This window comes from Echeneis naucrates, chromosome 15 (genome assembly GCF_900963305.1).
Source record: "Echeneis naucrates chromosome 15, fEcheNa1.1, whole genome shotgun sequence".
NCBI classification, from domain to species: domain Eukaryota; kingdom Metazoa; phylum Chordata; class Actinopteri; order Carangiformes; family Echeneidae; genus Echeneis; species Echeneis naucrates.
In genome coordinates, this window is record NC_042525.1 from 22,696,363 (window position 1) to 22,711,849 (window position 15,487).

Here is a 15,487-nt window from a genome sequence, read left to right on the forward strand (position 1 = left end):
GGTCAACAAATTTTTCTTAGCTATGCACCTCAGAGCCCAGAAACCTTAGAGTCATTCAGTTCATTTCAGTTGTATGGCTATTTTACCTTCTCTCCCATGAGAACAGGCTGGATGCCAAAGAAGGGCCTCATGGCCATTGCTGGGATGATGGGAGCTCCTTCCTCTAAAGGGTGAGGGGCAATGCAGATGCCTCCAGTCTCTGCAAAGAGAGGACAGACATGTGGGCTTGTGATTAAATCTCCAATCTTTCATTTGTTTCTTACAACAGCTGGATTTGTTGGCTGTTAAGTATTTAACTAGCACTGAACAGAATGACTGACATCTGCTGGAGGCTCTTACTGTTTGAACTGTGTTGAAGATAAGCAAATCTTTGCCCCACAGGAAACATAATGAAGTTATTAACATCTGATGGGTTTATCCCATGGGGACAAGGAAGCCAAAGAAGAACCAAGCATATAGCAGCCACAAACATAAAAAAACAAAAACTTAAATAGGTTGAAAGAAAAAACTCTGGCATGCATGAAGACGATGATGAGGCTGAACATTCTTCACAGAAAATAAATGTCAGATCTTCATCAGAATTTACTCTGATGCGATAGTGACCTCATCTTCAGTGGTTTAAAGGCAGCATCTTATTTCCTTCCTTTTAAATGGATCAATGCCCTCTGGATTTCTGATGATAGCAAGGAAGCAGGTCCTGCTCCTGGCCACTAGAGTGCCTCAGATATTTCCTTAGGCTGCAGCTTTGATTTCCTTTAATTTCTTAATTTACTGGGGATTTTTCTCCTTTTCATAGAAGGAAGCAGCTGGCAGCGACTTTAAAGTCTGATTCAAAAAAACAACACATACTCAGTGCCCTGCTGATTGTCGAGGAATTAGGTCACACACTCACAGTGGTGTTAGTGATCCAGCAATGTCTTGTGTTGGTGGTAAAAGTGTGCTGAGGATTTGATCTTAATTCATTTTCTGCAGAGCTGCAGATGTTCTTCTGCTAATCGTTCAAATTAGGGTGGAAGAGAGAATCAGAAAAACTTAGAGCATCAGTCAGACAACCACATGCAGACTAAAACTGCAGGACCACATCAGAGGTTCGGAACACCAAGAGAGAAACTATTCAAATAAAGGAAACATGATGAATCTTATTGTGACCCGGAAACAGATAAAGCGGTTGAAGATGAATGAATGAATGATAAGTCTTAATGTTAAGTTTTGCTTTGTGCTGTTGCCCCACAACAAGAAGGCTCAACCTTTACTTAACATGAGTCTTCAATTCAGCCTAATTGCTGAATTGTAGACTTCTCAAGGTATCAGGAGAAAGTCCAGATTCAACTGAAATAATTCAATGTGTCAAAACATCATGGCCCACAGTAGCTGTTTATTCATCATCCTTTCTTCACATACATGTAAGACTACAAAGATTCTTTGTCAGTGAGGTCTGAAGTTTTTAAAACGAACAGTATATTGAAAACTTGTATAGTACCTTTAAAGGCTGGAGTCTTTAGAGCTGCTTACCTTACTGTGATTTGTTTTCTTTTCTAATCATTCTGAATATGTATTCTTCCTAAATGTTCGTACTGATGTTTTGGGGCTTTAGTTTTTCTCCTAAAGGTTTTATTTTTTCAGTGTAAGCATGTTAGGATTAGGTTGTTTTGTGGCTGAGACTGTATTTTTACAGAGACAAGGGTTTCCTATTCACAGACTTCCAATGCTTATTGGGGGGGTCATGTTTTCTCTCATTGGTATTACCATATTTCTGTGCTTATATTTGTGTTTTTTGCTGTTTATCCTGAGTTGAGTGAAAAAAAATAAATCTAATACATTGTCAAACGACTTGAAACCAGAATTTAAAAAACTCTAATCTTGATCTAGCTGTTTACCTTTAAACTATCAATTCCACAGTTTCATGAGTGCATGAGTTGTTGGTGTGTCTCACCAGTCTGCCACCAGGTGTCCACTAAAGGACAACGTCCCTCGCCAACCACGCTATGGAACCAGTGCCAGGCCTCGTGGTTGATGGGCTCTCCCACTGCGCATGCGCACACACACACACACAGTTTATTAGATTGTACAATTCACTTTAACAACTGTGTGTGCTAATGCTTCTGTTTTCATAAATCCAGTTTGAATCCAGAATACAGTTATTGTGTTAGAAAACGCAGGTTATCAATGAAATACTGATGAAATTATCACTGAAATAGGGATCTTTGAGCTGTGTACATACAATCAGACAGATTTTATATTAAACGTTTGGTTGATATCCCAGTGTTAGAATAACAGTGCCATCCGGGGATAATTAGGTGGATATATAAAGTCTTAAGCAGATATTGTCCGAGCAGTCACTGTCACCAAAACCTGTGCTTGTGTTGTCGGTTTGTGCAGCGCCTTTGTTGTCAGGCTGATGAAGGGACCCCTTGTCTTTTTCTCTGGACAGTACAAGTTAATAGTTGTTTTGTCTAAGGCATTTTATAAGCTGTCTTGAGTTTCCGCTCTTTGTGAAAGGTTTAGATTTAAGAATTTATGGGTATGCCACTAATGAAATTAAATTTTTGTGAAGCATCTTTATTTGATTCAGCAACATCTAGAGAAAGCTGTGCCAGAAAACATTGTCTTTGTCTGGAAGTGTAGACATACAGAACTCCCCCAAACAGAGTGGAACAAAATAGAGAAAAAAAATTGAGAAATGCCACTGCTCCAGCACAGAGGAAGATGGTGGTGGAGGAAAAGTGCTGTCAGGAGGAGGTGGCAAGATGGGCCAAGGCAGTCTCCCTTGGCAAACAGGGACAGTGGACATGGTGGGGCAGTGTTGAAAGAAGAAAGTTGCCACAACCAAGTTTTAAAGAGCCTTGTGCCCACACTGGAGGGAATATATTCCAGCATCAACGCGCTACCATCATCAATAGCTAACACCTCATGGACAACTGCCTATGTCCGTGAAAGGGATACAGCTACCAAGAGCAACTCCACACCATTGGAGAGAAGCCAGCTGTGCTTAGCATGCAACTGGAAACTGCTAGCAGATATTGACAAACAGTTGGCGTTTCCTCCAGAGATAGCCACCACCACTTTGAGACCTGATCTGGTGCTCTGGTCCCCTTCTCTGAAGAAGTTTTATATAATTGAGCTCACCGTACCCTGGGAGGATTCCATGGACGAGGCATATAGACAAAAACATCTGTGATATGCCGAGTTAGCTGCTGAAGCACAGCATCGCAGCTGGAACACAGAAGTCTGCCCAGTGGAGGTTGGATGCAGAGGGTTTGTGGGAACATCTATCACCAAACCGCTGAGGGACTTGGGAATCTGGGACCAGAGCTAGCATGCAGCCATCCAAACTGAATCAGAGGCAGCAGAGAGAAGTAGCCAGTGGCTCTGCCTGAAGAGGAACAACCCCTGTTGGCCCCCCAAGTAACAAGCCAGGAGGTATATGGTCAGTTTAGGATTGACACAGGGAACAGGACACCCCTGCCATGCCATGCAGTCCAATGAGATGTCTGCCACTTGACAAAAAGGCAACTCTCTTGGCTAATTGAGATGGCGACCTCTGGTGAGGGTGCATAGTGTTAAACACCCCATGAGCCAGAGAAGCACTACTGATGATGCATCCCATAAATTCAACTATCCCCCAATATTCTCCAAGCCTGCCAGTTGTCTGTATGTCCTTGCACAAGGATATCAACATCTCATCCTTTGTTTTGGAATCATTAAAGGTCCGTATTTCACACTTTTGCTTGTATTTTTTGTTCAGTTGTAATGGAAGCACAGCTACTCCTGATCACGTTTTACAATACAGGGGAATAATGCATTTGAACACTTGGCGTGTATCTGACCTGATCCCAGAGTTCTCAGGGATGAGCGGTCATACTTCTTCACCCAGCAGTCATCGTACTTCAGCAGCAGACGCAGCGCCGTTGGAGTGCTATAAAACTGATTGATCCTCAGGCGCTCAACCATCTCCCAGTACCTGCCTGAAGGACAACAAAAATGTTACAGCTGTGTAGGAAGCAACATTTATTTCAATGATCACTCAGATAAGCTAACCAGTCATCACATCATGACCATCTGGATAATATTAAAGTTGTGAGGTGGAGTCTCCATGAATCTGACCTGTATGCTCAGTCCATCCCACAGCTTCTGGACTAAATTGCAATCTGGGGAATTTGGAATCAAGTCAACACCTTGAACTGGTTGCTGTTAGTCAGATCATTCGTGAACTGTTGTTGCAGTCAGGCAGGGAGCATTATCCTGGTGGAAGGGCCAACTGCCATTAGAGAATACTGTTTCCATGAAAGGCTGGACTGGGTCTGAACCAGGTTTAGGTCGGTGTAACATCCACATGAACGGCAGGACACAAGGTTTCCCAGGAGAACATCACACTATCTCCACCAGCGGGTCTTCTTCCCATAATGCATCCTGGTGCCATTTTTCCCCAGGGAGGAGACAGACCCATGTAAAAGAAAATCTGATCCATCACGGCAGACTACTTTCTTCCATTCTACATGATCCAATGCTTATGCCCATATGTCCATTGTAGGGGACAGTGTGGACATCTTGGCTGGTCTGCAGCTACACAACGACACAACACTGTGATGCTCTGTTTGTTGTGACAGCTTTCTATCAGAACCAGCATGAACTTCAGCAGTTTGAGCTGCAGCAGCTGTTCTGCTGGACCAGACCACACGGTCCAGCCATCTCTCAGCACTACCAATGAGCCTTGACCCTTCACACTGTGGTCAAATGTTTTTGTACCTTGGACCACTTTTGATAGATTCAGGGCCTCTGCAGAACAGGAACATCCCACAGAGCTGCAGTGTTGATTCTGTCTTCTATGCATTACGTCTTGGTTCTTTTCAAAGTCTCTCACATGCTCACACAACATTTTTCTGTTTCAACTCATCAATTTCCGGATGTTTACCTGCTGTCTAATAGATCCACCCAGTAATGTGTACCATGGTAAACAGGTAATCACAGCTATTCGTGTCACCTGTTAGTGGTCATAATGTTATGGCTGATTAGTATATGTGCAGGTGCACATCCCTACAAGATGACTTGGCAGCATTAATGTCTTGATATTAAAGTGATAAAAGATCATGTCACCTTTTGCTTATGTAGGTCAGACCTGTTACTGCTAAGCAGCCAATTGGAGCCAAGAGGAAACACAATTATAAAACAACCGAGGCGAGATAAAGTGAAGCCGCGCCACGGCTGTCGGTAATAAATCAACATAACTGACATTAATGATTATTTCAACCCTGGAGAAATGCAAATAAAAGAGATCCCCATCGCCCTCTTTTTAATTAATATGCTACACAGAGGTACAACAACTTAACTGGAACTAATGGGCATGGCTGATAGAGAAATGTTTTGGTTATTTGCGCTTCAGCTACTAACTATGGATTTTATTCAAAACCTGGTTCTTAAACAGGATCAGACTGGTCTGGTTAACCAGCAGACTGACACAGTGTACTCTTGGTTTGACAGTGTTTACAGTAGGAGGCCATAACACACAAATACTTTTTGTTTGCAATTCCCATTACGGGCCCTGAGCTTCTATATTCCCTTACAGTGAATATGAGAAATGCATTGGGGTGGTAATCTGCTTTCAGTTCAGGGTCTTACCTGGGTCTGGGTAGACAGGTGTGCTCTCAAATAAGACAGTTGTGGCACCATTACACAAAGGGCCATAAACGACGTAACTGTGACCTGTGATCCACCCGACATCTGCCACACAGCCAAAAACATCTCCATCCCGGTAATCAAACACGTACTGAAATCAGCACAAAACAAATTAAAGGTGGTCTGCTTCATGTTTGTGTTACTGTCAGTGTTGTTTTGTCTACATCTGTGAAGCCACATTTACCAAAAGCCTCATCATTTGTTCAGTTTCATTTCCGAGCATTTAATTAAGGGATGGGATTTTGGTTGGAAATGTAGTGCCATGGCAGGATTTTTATTTTGGATTCAATGATGTGCTTCAGTCCATGGTCAATCTTTCTTTTCTTTTTTCAAGTTTTATTTCACTATGTTAAGACATCAATTCCTATTTTAGATCGAATGCAGTTGTTTGAAATGCTGCTTGTGTCCAATCATTGCCATGGATTTTTTAAATCTATTTTTTGTATAATCTTTTTTCTGCATTTACTTCTTGTTTCTTTTTATTATCTTCCTTTTTTTTACATCTTAGTAATTAATCATAACAGATAATTAACATCATTCCTCCTAACCAGTACCTTAATATCCTTACTTAATCCTGCTTTAGCAGCTCACCACCTCCAGATGATCCATATCATCCCACTGATACTGGAAACAGCTGATTATCTACTGCTGTTTAACTCTGTCTCTCTCTTTGTTGATTGGATCTATTCATTGGTGTTGTTTTTGTCTGCAAGTTAACCTAATTCTGAATGTTTCTCGAGCACAGTTCTCTCTCAAACAATGTAAGACTTCCTTATTGCATCTAGTTTATATGCAGGACACAGGTCAGTTGAGTTGAATGAGGAGTAATTGGGGTCGTCTCCAACACTTCACAGTTTTCTATGAGATACCTGTGGTGTGTAGTGCCAGGGAAGAAGTTTGTAAAAAGTGTGGAAAGAATCTGAGGAGTTGCTTCGATCATTAACAAAAGAGATGTTCCCACCAACTCCACCTCCCAGCCTCTCTCTGTGCTCCTCAGTCTCTTGCCCGGGTGTGGACCCAGCAGTCCGTGTCATTTTCAGATAAAGCAGCTTTTGTTCTGTTGTTTTGGCCAAACAAACAGCAAGCCAACCAACCCCCCCAACCCGCCCCCCACCCCTTCCACCCCGAGCCACTAAGCTGCTTTATAAATTAGCGCTGATAAATATTTTCAGCAGTGATGGAAAGGGAGGTGGACGAGGAGAGAAGGGGAGGGTATTATGGCTCATGTTTTTATTCAATTATCATCATCATCATCATCATCATCATGTCGGCTTTAGTCAATCCCTGCACGCAAGCACACACAGAGAAAGCAGATGTTTCTGCTTGTCAATCAGAAAAAAGCTAATTTAAAGCTTGTTGAGGCAGATTTAGCCACAGGACTGCTTCCTCCTCCCCATTACTGTCCTCTTTGAGAACAAAGACCAGTGTTTTTGTTTGGTCTGCTGTGTAATTTATTTCTTTTTTCTTCATTCCCTCATTAAAAATGTTTATGAAGACTGAAGCAGATCTGGATTTCATTAAACTCTGAAAATCTCAGTATTCAAAATAAATATAATCTACCACAATGTCATGTGTGACAGACATTAGAGTAAAGACCTGTTTAGTAAATGTTGCTATGGCAGAGAAAGCAGTGTGTGTGGGTAAGGCGGGACAGAAAGTTGTGTGTGTGTGTACCTGATGTGTCATCGAGGTGTACAGCAGGTATCCAGCTTGTGTGTGGACAATGCCTTTTGGCTTCCCTGTGCTGCCGGATGTATAAAGAAGAAACAGGCTGTCCTCACTGTCCAGAGGCTCTGGAGGGCAGACTGAAGCATGTTGAGACATCATCTGCAAGGTACAGCATATTACCGATACCGCTCTACACTGACTCCTTCTCAACATCTCATAATGCCACAGACACAACAACTACTGCTATTACTTTTCCATGTGACAGTGCTGCTGTAAAAAAATATTGATTTCTTGTTTCAGAGGTTATAACTTGTTTGAAACCAATCTCATCAATACTCTCCATCATGAACAGGTGTACCGATCAGGTGAATTAATCGTTGGGCGGTCACCTCATCCAGAGGAACATCCAGCTCTCCCATCACTACAGGCTGCTCTGTCCTCTGGGAGACAAAGATGTGTTGGATGGAAGTACAGCTCCTCACTGCAGCATCCACTGTGGACTTCAGGTGGATGAGGCGGCCCCCCCTCACACCTTGATTACAGGTGATCACTGCTTTGCACTGAGCTGGAAACACAACAAGTGGTCATTCACTATGAGGGTTTGACTACCAGTTCCCTGGTCACTCTTACATAAACTGGGGTTATTCTGGGAGATTAGATGACCTCTGCTGGCTACTGATACTGCAGGTAAACATGTTTTCACTGGAAATATGAAGCCTTCTGCAATCAGAGTGGCAGTTTAACTAAGACATGAGAGGTCGGGGGATGGTAGTCCAAAGTCAGTCCAAACCCTGTTTGAGGGAAATAGAGAACTTTGCGGGAACATACAGTATGTCGAACATCATACAGAGAAGCCCCTGTCCCCAAATCTGAATCCTTAACCTGCTCACCATGAGCTCACAGTGGACACTCCAATGGATGGTGCACTGAGTACTATTTCTAGATGAGCTTTAATGGGAGCAAATAGTCAGAACTGTATGAAAGTTGCTTCTATTTTAAAGTGTAAATGTAAGTATCTATTAGATTAGACAAGTAAAAACAACTTTTACTTTAACTTTTACCATTTCAAGCCAAAATACCAAACACAGGATTAAGTTTCTCTCACCTGAATATTTACTTTTAACATTAACATTTACTTTTATGTACAATTTGAAATTATGACACTTGGTTCTTCATTTGAACAATGAAAATGAAGCACTGACTATGAATTTGGTGAAATGACTGCAGACAGCTGTTGTGTGATGTTAGATAATGAAACGACATAACCACCAATGTCTCCACTTTCTCACATCAGCACTGTCACTGCAGCTTCCTTGTGGATGCATGAACCTTGAACTCACTTTAACTGAGAGTTGAGAAATCCTGATTTCCATCACACTGCCTCTTTTGTTTGACGACAGATTAGTTTTTCAAGGTGTCACAGTATGAACTCAGACTTGGCTCCAGACTGAGGAGCAATTTCACATGTCAAAATCAAATCAAATCAGAAAAATGTATTTATATTACTTTAATAATAACAGAGTTACATCGAAGCACTTAACATATAGTTAAGTGCCAAACTCTTTATAGAGTCATTTAAAGAGACCCAACAAATTCTTCCATGAGCAAGCACTTGGCAGCAGTGGCGGAGGAAGAAGAGGAAGAGAGAGAGTGGGGGGGGGCACAATTGCCACCCAGCCAGCTTTGTTAAATGTTATGTTTATGTTTTCTGAGGCAGCGGCTGTTCCCACAACAACAGAAGTCCTTAAGCAGTGTTTCTGTTCCACTGATTCAAAGGCTGATCTAACTATGAAGAGCTGCCCTTCTCTACCTACAGAGGTAGCAGGGGAATGAAGGAAGCTGGGCTGACCTTGGTGCTTCTGCAAAATGAACACTTTGCAGCTGGTTGCAGAATGGGCAGGTCAGGTCAATCCAGAGGGAGCGCTTTAAACGGGCCAGGGTTACCCCAGCGGGGCAGGGAGTGGCCGCTTCATCAACAGCGCCCCAACTTTGTGTACACTGTGGTGCACATGGAAGCAACGTGAGGCTGAGACAATGTGCATCATGTAAAAATGTGTTATATTGTTCCAAAGCATGTCAACATGAACACTGGGTCATTCACAGGAATCAGTGTTTAACAACCTCTTGTAACACAGTCCGAGCTACAGCACGAAAGAGAAAACAAACCAAAGTTGCTCCCCTGGTCGGAAAAAAATATCTTATTGACTGCCACATCCAAGACCATCAGGTTGGAGCCTTATGGGACTCCGGCTCACAAGTGACTGTGGTGAGTGAACACTGGAAAGCAGAGCACTTACCACATGTAAGATTGAGAGACATTTCTGAAATCATTGACGCTAATGACACTTTAAACCTTGTTGCTGCTAATGGGGAAGACATGCCATATGTTGGATGGATAGAGGTGACATTTAGATTAGCTGCAGACGGAGTCCCCACAACAGAGGTCGTTGTTCCCACCCTAGTGATCAAAGGTAACAGTCTTCCACGACCTATTATTGGTTCAAATGTTATTGGACTGATTGTTGATACTTTGCTGCAGCAGAACAACGCCACTGAAAAACAGCAGCTAATAAAAATTGTCCAAGCAGCTTTTCCTGGCTTTGAAATGGATCATGCTAAAGTTTTTGTAGAACAAGTTACTGCTGAACAACGATCACATGAATATGTAGTCAAGACGACCAGAGAGCGAGTGCATGTCCCCAAACACACATCGATAAAAGTAGACTGCCGTGTTCTGACAGCACCTTTAAAAACTGAGACAGTACTGATGTTTGAGCCTAGTGTTGACCCACAGTGGCCAGAGGGCCTTGACTTTACTGACACTCTTGTGACACTGAAAAAAGGGGCAAAACCATTCATAATTGTGGATGTGCAGAATCCTACAGACCATGACATCATGCTCACTGGCAGAACTGCTATTGGGACAGTGCAGCAAGTCCAAGCAGTTTATCCATCGACAATCTTCAAACGGTCCTGTGCCTCTCCCCCAGTAACGGTGAGTAATGTGAGAGTGAGAAATGAACAAACATGTGAATGGGATCCCCCAGTTGACGTGAACCATCTCAGCCCATCTGAAAAAGAGATAGCTCAGCAAATGTTAAGAGAAGAGTCAGGTTCTTTTTCTAATTCTGACGACGACATTGGCTGTATTGAAAATCTACGACTCTCCATCTCACTGAAAGACACAGAGCCTGTGGCCAAAACTTACATCTCTGTGCCAAAACCACTCTATCAAGAGATGAAGAGCTACTTGTATGACCTCATCACACAAGGTTGGGTGCGCAAATCGAACTCACCCTATCTCCAGTTGTGTGTGTTCGTAAAAAAGATGGAAGCTTACGCCTTTGTATAGATTACCGTGAGCTAAATCACAAAACTGTACCAGATCGTCAGCCCATTCCCAGGGTCCAAGATATTATGGACGGCCTGGGCAGGCACTCATGGTTTTCCTTGTTGGACCAGGGGAAAGCCTACCAACAGGGGTTCATGGAGGAAGAGAGTCGGCCCCTCACTGCTTTTGCACTGAGGAATTGTCATCTCGTTCAGTACAAGCAGTAGTACAGTCAGTTGAGGACCCAAGTCCTAATCCAGCATGGTCCATGGTTCTGTCTGCTCAGTGTAAAGACATAAAAAAGTCAAAACATCAGCCTCTCTTGCCAGCAGAGATTTGTCAAGCTCAAAGCGAAGATAAAAATTTCGGCCCAGTGATTGAGTGTCGTCAGTTAAATGAAAGACCTGATAACAAACAGTTAAAATCATTCAGTGTGCAAAGTAAAAGACTGATACGTGAATGGGAAAAACTCACCTTAGATGATGATGGCATCTTGCGTCGAAAAACAGCCACACGAACACAGCTTGTTCTGCCAGAAAAGTACAAGACAACTGTTTTGAAGGAGCTACATGATGATATGGGGCACCAAGGAGTCGACCGCACCACCTCATTGGTAAGAGAGCGCTTCTTTTGGCCTCATATGCAACAGGACATTGAACATTATGTTGCCCGAAGCTGTTCATGTTTGAAACAAAAGAAGCCCAGCCGAGAGCTTAGAGCACCCCTAACCAACATTGTCACAACCCAGCCCTTTGAATTAGTCTCCATTGATTTTTTGCATCTTGACAAGTGTGCTGGCGGGTACGAGTATATATTGGTTATCACTGACCATTTTTCAAGATTTGCCCAAGCTTACGCCACAACCTCCAAGTCAGCGAAAACAGTAGCAGACAAACTGTTCAACGATTACGCCTTGAAATTTGGATTCCCTCAACGCATCCATCATGATCAGGGAGGTGAATTCCAAAACCAGCTCCTCGCACAACTGAAGCAGACCTCGGGAGTGCTTGGCTCGCGAACAACGCCATACCACCCCGAAGGAAATGGCCAAGTCGAGCGTTTCAATCGGACACTCATACAAATGCTGAGGACACTGACAGAAAAGGAGAAATCGAACTGGAAGGACTCATTGAACAAGTTGATTTTTGCATACAACTGTACAAGATGTGAAGTCACAGGCTTTTCTCCCTTTTATCTCCTTTTTGGGAGGACTCCAAGACTGCCCATCGACATACTCTTCCGCCTGACACCTGAAATAGGTACGCCTGACCACAGAAAGTACATGCGAAAGTGGCGAGAAGGGATGAAAGAGGCATATGAAATAACAAAGAACAGTGCAAGAAAGTCAGCTGAACGAGGTAAAAGAAACCATGATCGCAAAGTAAGGAGCACAGAGTTGGAACCAGGAGACTGCGTTCTGGTCAGAAACTTGACCCCAAGAGGAGGAACTGGCAAGCTACGCAGTCATTGGGAAGAAACTATCCACAAGGTTGTTCGACGAGTAAACAAGGATGCTCCAGTTTACGAAGTGGTACCAGAACAAGGAAAGGGGAGAGATAGCAGGATATTGCATCCCAATCTTTTGCTTCTGTGTGACCATCTGCTGTTGGAAGTTCCCCTAAAAATCGCCAGATCACAGAGGAAAAACTTAACACAGACAAATGAAGGGAAAACCAATACTCAGCAAGAGGATGACAGTGATGAAGACTCAGAGGATGACTGGTTCTATTATCCACCTCAACAGCGTCCCCAGGATGCACATCCACAGGCAGCAGACTCTGAAAAGACAGGGGCACAACACGAGCAAGGGGAGCCAGAGGAAAGACTGATACAGTTGAGGGAGGATCCAAGCGGGATTGAGTTGCTGGACAGAGATGAGGGGCCAGAGGAACAGGAAATTCTTGGAGACAACCCTGTACCGCCATCTCTGTCACCTCCACCTCATGACAGTTACAGTGAAAATGAACAAGCACAAGAACGGCCAAGGAGAGCCCGGCGACCGCCAAAGCTATTCACCTATAATGAGTTTGGTAGTCCAGTTTGCTACAGTATGGGACCTCCAGCCAGACCCATGTATAAGTTGAACCCTATAGAACACTACAGAGTCCATCAACCAGGAACCTTGTGGCCAGATTCTGTCCAGTATCCCACATATCAACCTGTGTTCCTGCACGGGTACCCATAGACATTTTATGGACTGTCTTGTACACATACACTCATGGACTTTGGAGGAAGCAGAGTGACAATACACACAAACACACTGATAATGGACTGTTGAAGCAGCACACACTCACACACTCAAGGACTTTCCAAGTGCCTATATAAGAACTGTTGGAATATCTTGATTGTATGCTATGCACCTGCCTTAATCGTTTCATGTCGAGGACGACATCTTTATTGAGGGGGCGTGTGTAATGGTTATAAAAACGTGTATAAAAAGTGCTGTTAAAAATGCTTAAATGCTTTAAAAAAAGTAAGAAAAAGAATGCTTTAATTCATGAAAAGTACATGGTTAAAAACATAACATCATAAGTCATTCTGAACGTTAAAAAACGTGTATTAAGGTGAAATTCATTGTGATCTACTGATCGAGTGATCTGTTATCTGCTACTCAGGTCTTCTAGACTAACAAGCAAGATTTGATAAGATAAAAAGGATATCTGTGTTCACTAATTCTTTATGTTATTTTGGGAAAGCTCTCTTATTGATGTTTAATGTTGTTTCCTAAACTGCCACTTCTTATTAGTTATTTCTTGAAAACTAATCACCTCTGTGTTCGGTTTTCGATTGCTTATGTCTGAGCTGAGACGGTAGAGGGAAAACGGTGTTTCGCTCGTTCATTACAACATTGGACGTGACCGAAGAGGCATTGTGTCTGTGTTTTTCACTTATTATTCCCCTCTACAGGGGTGTAACACTTCTGCAGCTGAAGTATGAAAGACTCCTTGACCTGAGACTGAACTGCACAGTCATGACTGGCTCTCGACCTCGACCGCTGGTTTTCAGCGTAGTTCCTTAGTGCAACCACAGCAGCCCTGAGAGTAACTCAGGGCTAAATTCATCAGAGCATCAGTCAGTCTTTTTCTCTTGGTCTTTCATTCTCAATTTTTTTATGGCTCTCCTGTCTTCTTTTCAGCTTTTCATCTCTCTCTTTCAATGCGGTTAAGTAAGTTGAGATGGCTCCTCTCACCCTGAGTCTGCTTCTGTCTGAGGTTTCTGCTTCTTATAGCAGGTTTTTCTCTCCACTGTCAACAAGTGCTTGCCCACAGAGGGATTTGTTGTGTCTCTTAAAATATTTCTATACAGTTTTGTGTAGACCTGCTCTTTGTAAGGTGCCTTGAAGTAAAAGTAATTGATATTTGGTGTTATATAAATAAATTTGATTCAAAACAGCCAGACATTAAGGGTGCATGATATGCAAAAATAAAAGTACTATTTCAATATTTTGACAGATATTGCAAAATTATTACAATTGAAATAATATTTTGTCCAATTTATTTTATCTTAAAGAAAATCTAAAATGATGACAATGGAATCTTTGGTAGGTCTTGCCACAGACCAAAATGTTCTGTTGGTCTTGCAAAATATGATATTTATGGTGCTGACAATGCACCACAATGTTGTGACGTATTTCATCTTCACCCTCCAAGGATTTGGATATTGCACTTGGCTATATTGTGATGTTAATTCTGCAGCCCCACTGTAGACACAGAGACGCATGCCCACAGTCCCACAAACTGCTGTTTGTCTCCCCATCCAGCTGCTATAGATCAGTACAATAAACACGTTACATGCACAGTTAAGTCGAGCTATTGTTGTAGCTCGATAAAGCCATCTCATCGGACTTCTGTCCTTGTCCCAGTATCCATGCACGGGAGTAAAATCTATTTATTTGTTGAAATCATGTCACCTCTGCTACGATAGGTGCCGACATGCACTCTTTTGGCTTGTGGGTAATGGACCACTACTGAGTCACCTGTGACATCACAGACCACAGCAGAGGTGGAAAGAAACAAAGACCGGTGAGCTAGCATGTTAGCCTCTGTATCTGGCATCTGGCAAATGAGCATTTGCTGCAGACTTTGCCATGTTCGGCACATAGAAGTTAGCCAGCTTCTTTTGTCTGACCTCCTACGTTTAAGTTTATGTTTTAAATGCAGTTCGACTTCCGAGTCATAGCATCGCGCAAAATTTTTGCACATGTGCAGATCACAGGTCCAGTCCAACTGTCCGTATCCATGCAGCAGCAGATCGACTTTCAATCACATTTAAGTTTGATTTCACGCTAACGTGTTCACATGTACTTTACAAGTCCAGTTTTGGCCGGACTAAAGCAATAATTTGTTTTTTTAGCTCTGTGTTTGGTCTCCTCCACCTCATCTTTATCTGGTAAATGCTCTCGTATGTTCACCAACTGCTCAGAGTTAGGGGTTTAGGGTTTGTCTGTTGTTTGCTGCTCAGCAGGAAGGGGACAAAAAATTAGCTGAAAACAGTTTTCAACAAAAACTGAAAAATCCCGTCGTCAGGTAAAACCAGAGTCCGGTCTAGGTTCACTCACCGTCCTGGATCTTCGCTGCCAAAGCCTCTGAGCTAAAGCCTGCGAACACCATGGTGTGCACTGCACCAATACGAGCACATGCCAACATGGCCGCCACCGCAATCGGTGAGACAGGCATGTAGATAGCCACCCTGTCCCCCTTCTTAATCTCATGGGACTTCAGAGTGTTGGCGAGACGGCAGGTTGTCTCCAGCAACTCTCTGTGGGACAGTTAGAGGAAGATCAGGGGGATGGTGGACACAAGCTCAATCACTGTT

At 43.0% G+C, this 15,487-nt stretch overlaps 1 protein-coding gene across 3 annotated transcripts in view; it reads right to left on the minus strand.

Annotated features, from left to right (window-relative positions):
- The window catches only part of acss1 (acyl-CoA synthetase short chain family member 1), a 37,461-nt gene that overhangs the window by 6,926 nt on the left and 15,048 nt on the right, over positions 1–15,487 (minus strand). For 2 of the 3 annotated variants that reach the window (XM_029520690.1, XM_029520691.1), the window contains exons 3-9: positions 15,231–15,430; positions 7,731–7,906; positions 7,348–7,500; positions 5,617–5,764; positions 3,828–3,965; positions 1,934–2,026; positions 87–199 (exon numbers count right to left, since the gene is read on the minus strand). In XM_029520690.1, coding sequence (XP_029376550.1) covers positions 87–199; positions 1,934–2,026; positions 3,828–3,965; positions 5,617–5,764; positions 7,348–7,500; positions 7,731–7,906; positions 15,231–15,430 — 1,021 coding nt within the window. The remainder of the gene's footprint in view (positions 1–86; positions 200–1,933; positions 2,027–3,827; positions 3,966–5,616; positions 5,765–7,347; positions 7,501–7,730; positions 7,907–15,230; positions 15,431–15,487) is intronic. The other variant, XM_029520692.1, reaches the window with a different exon arrangement.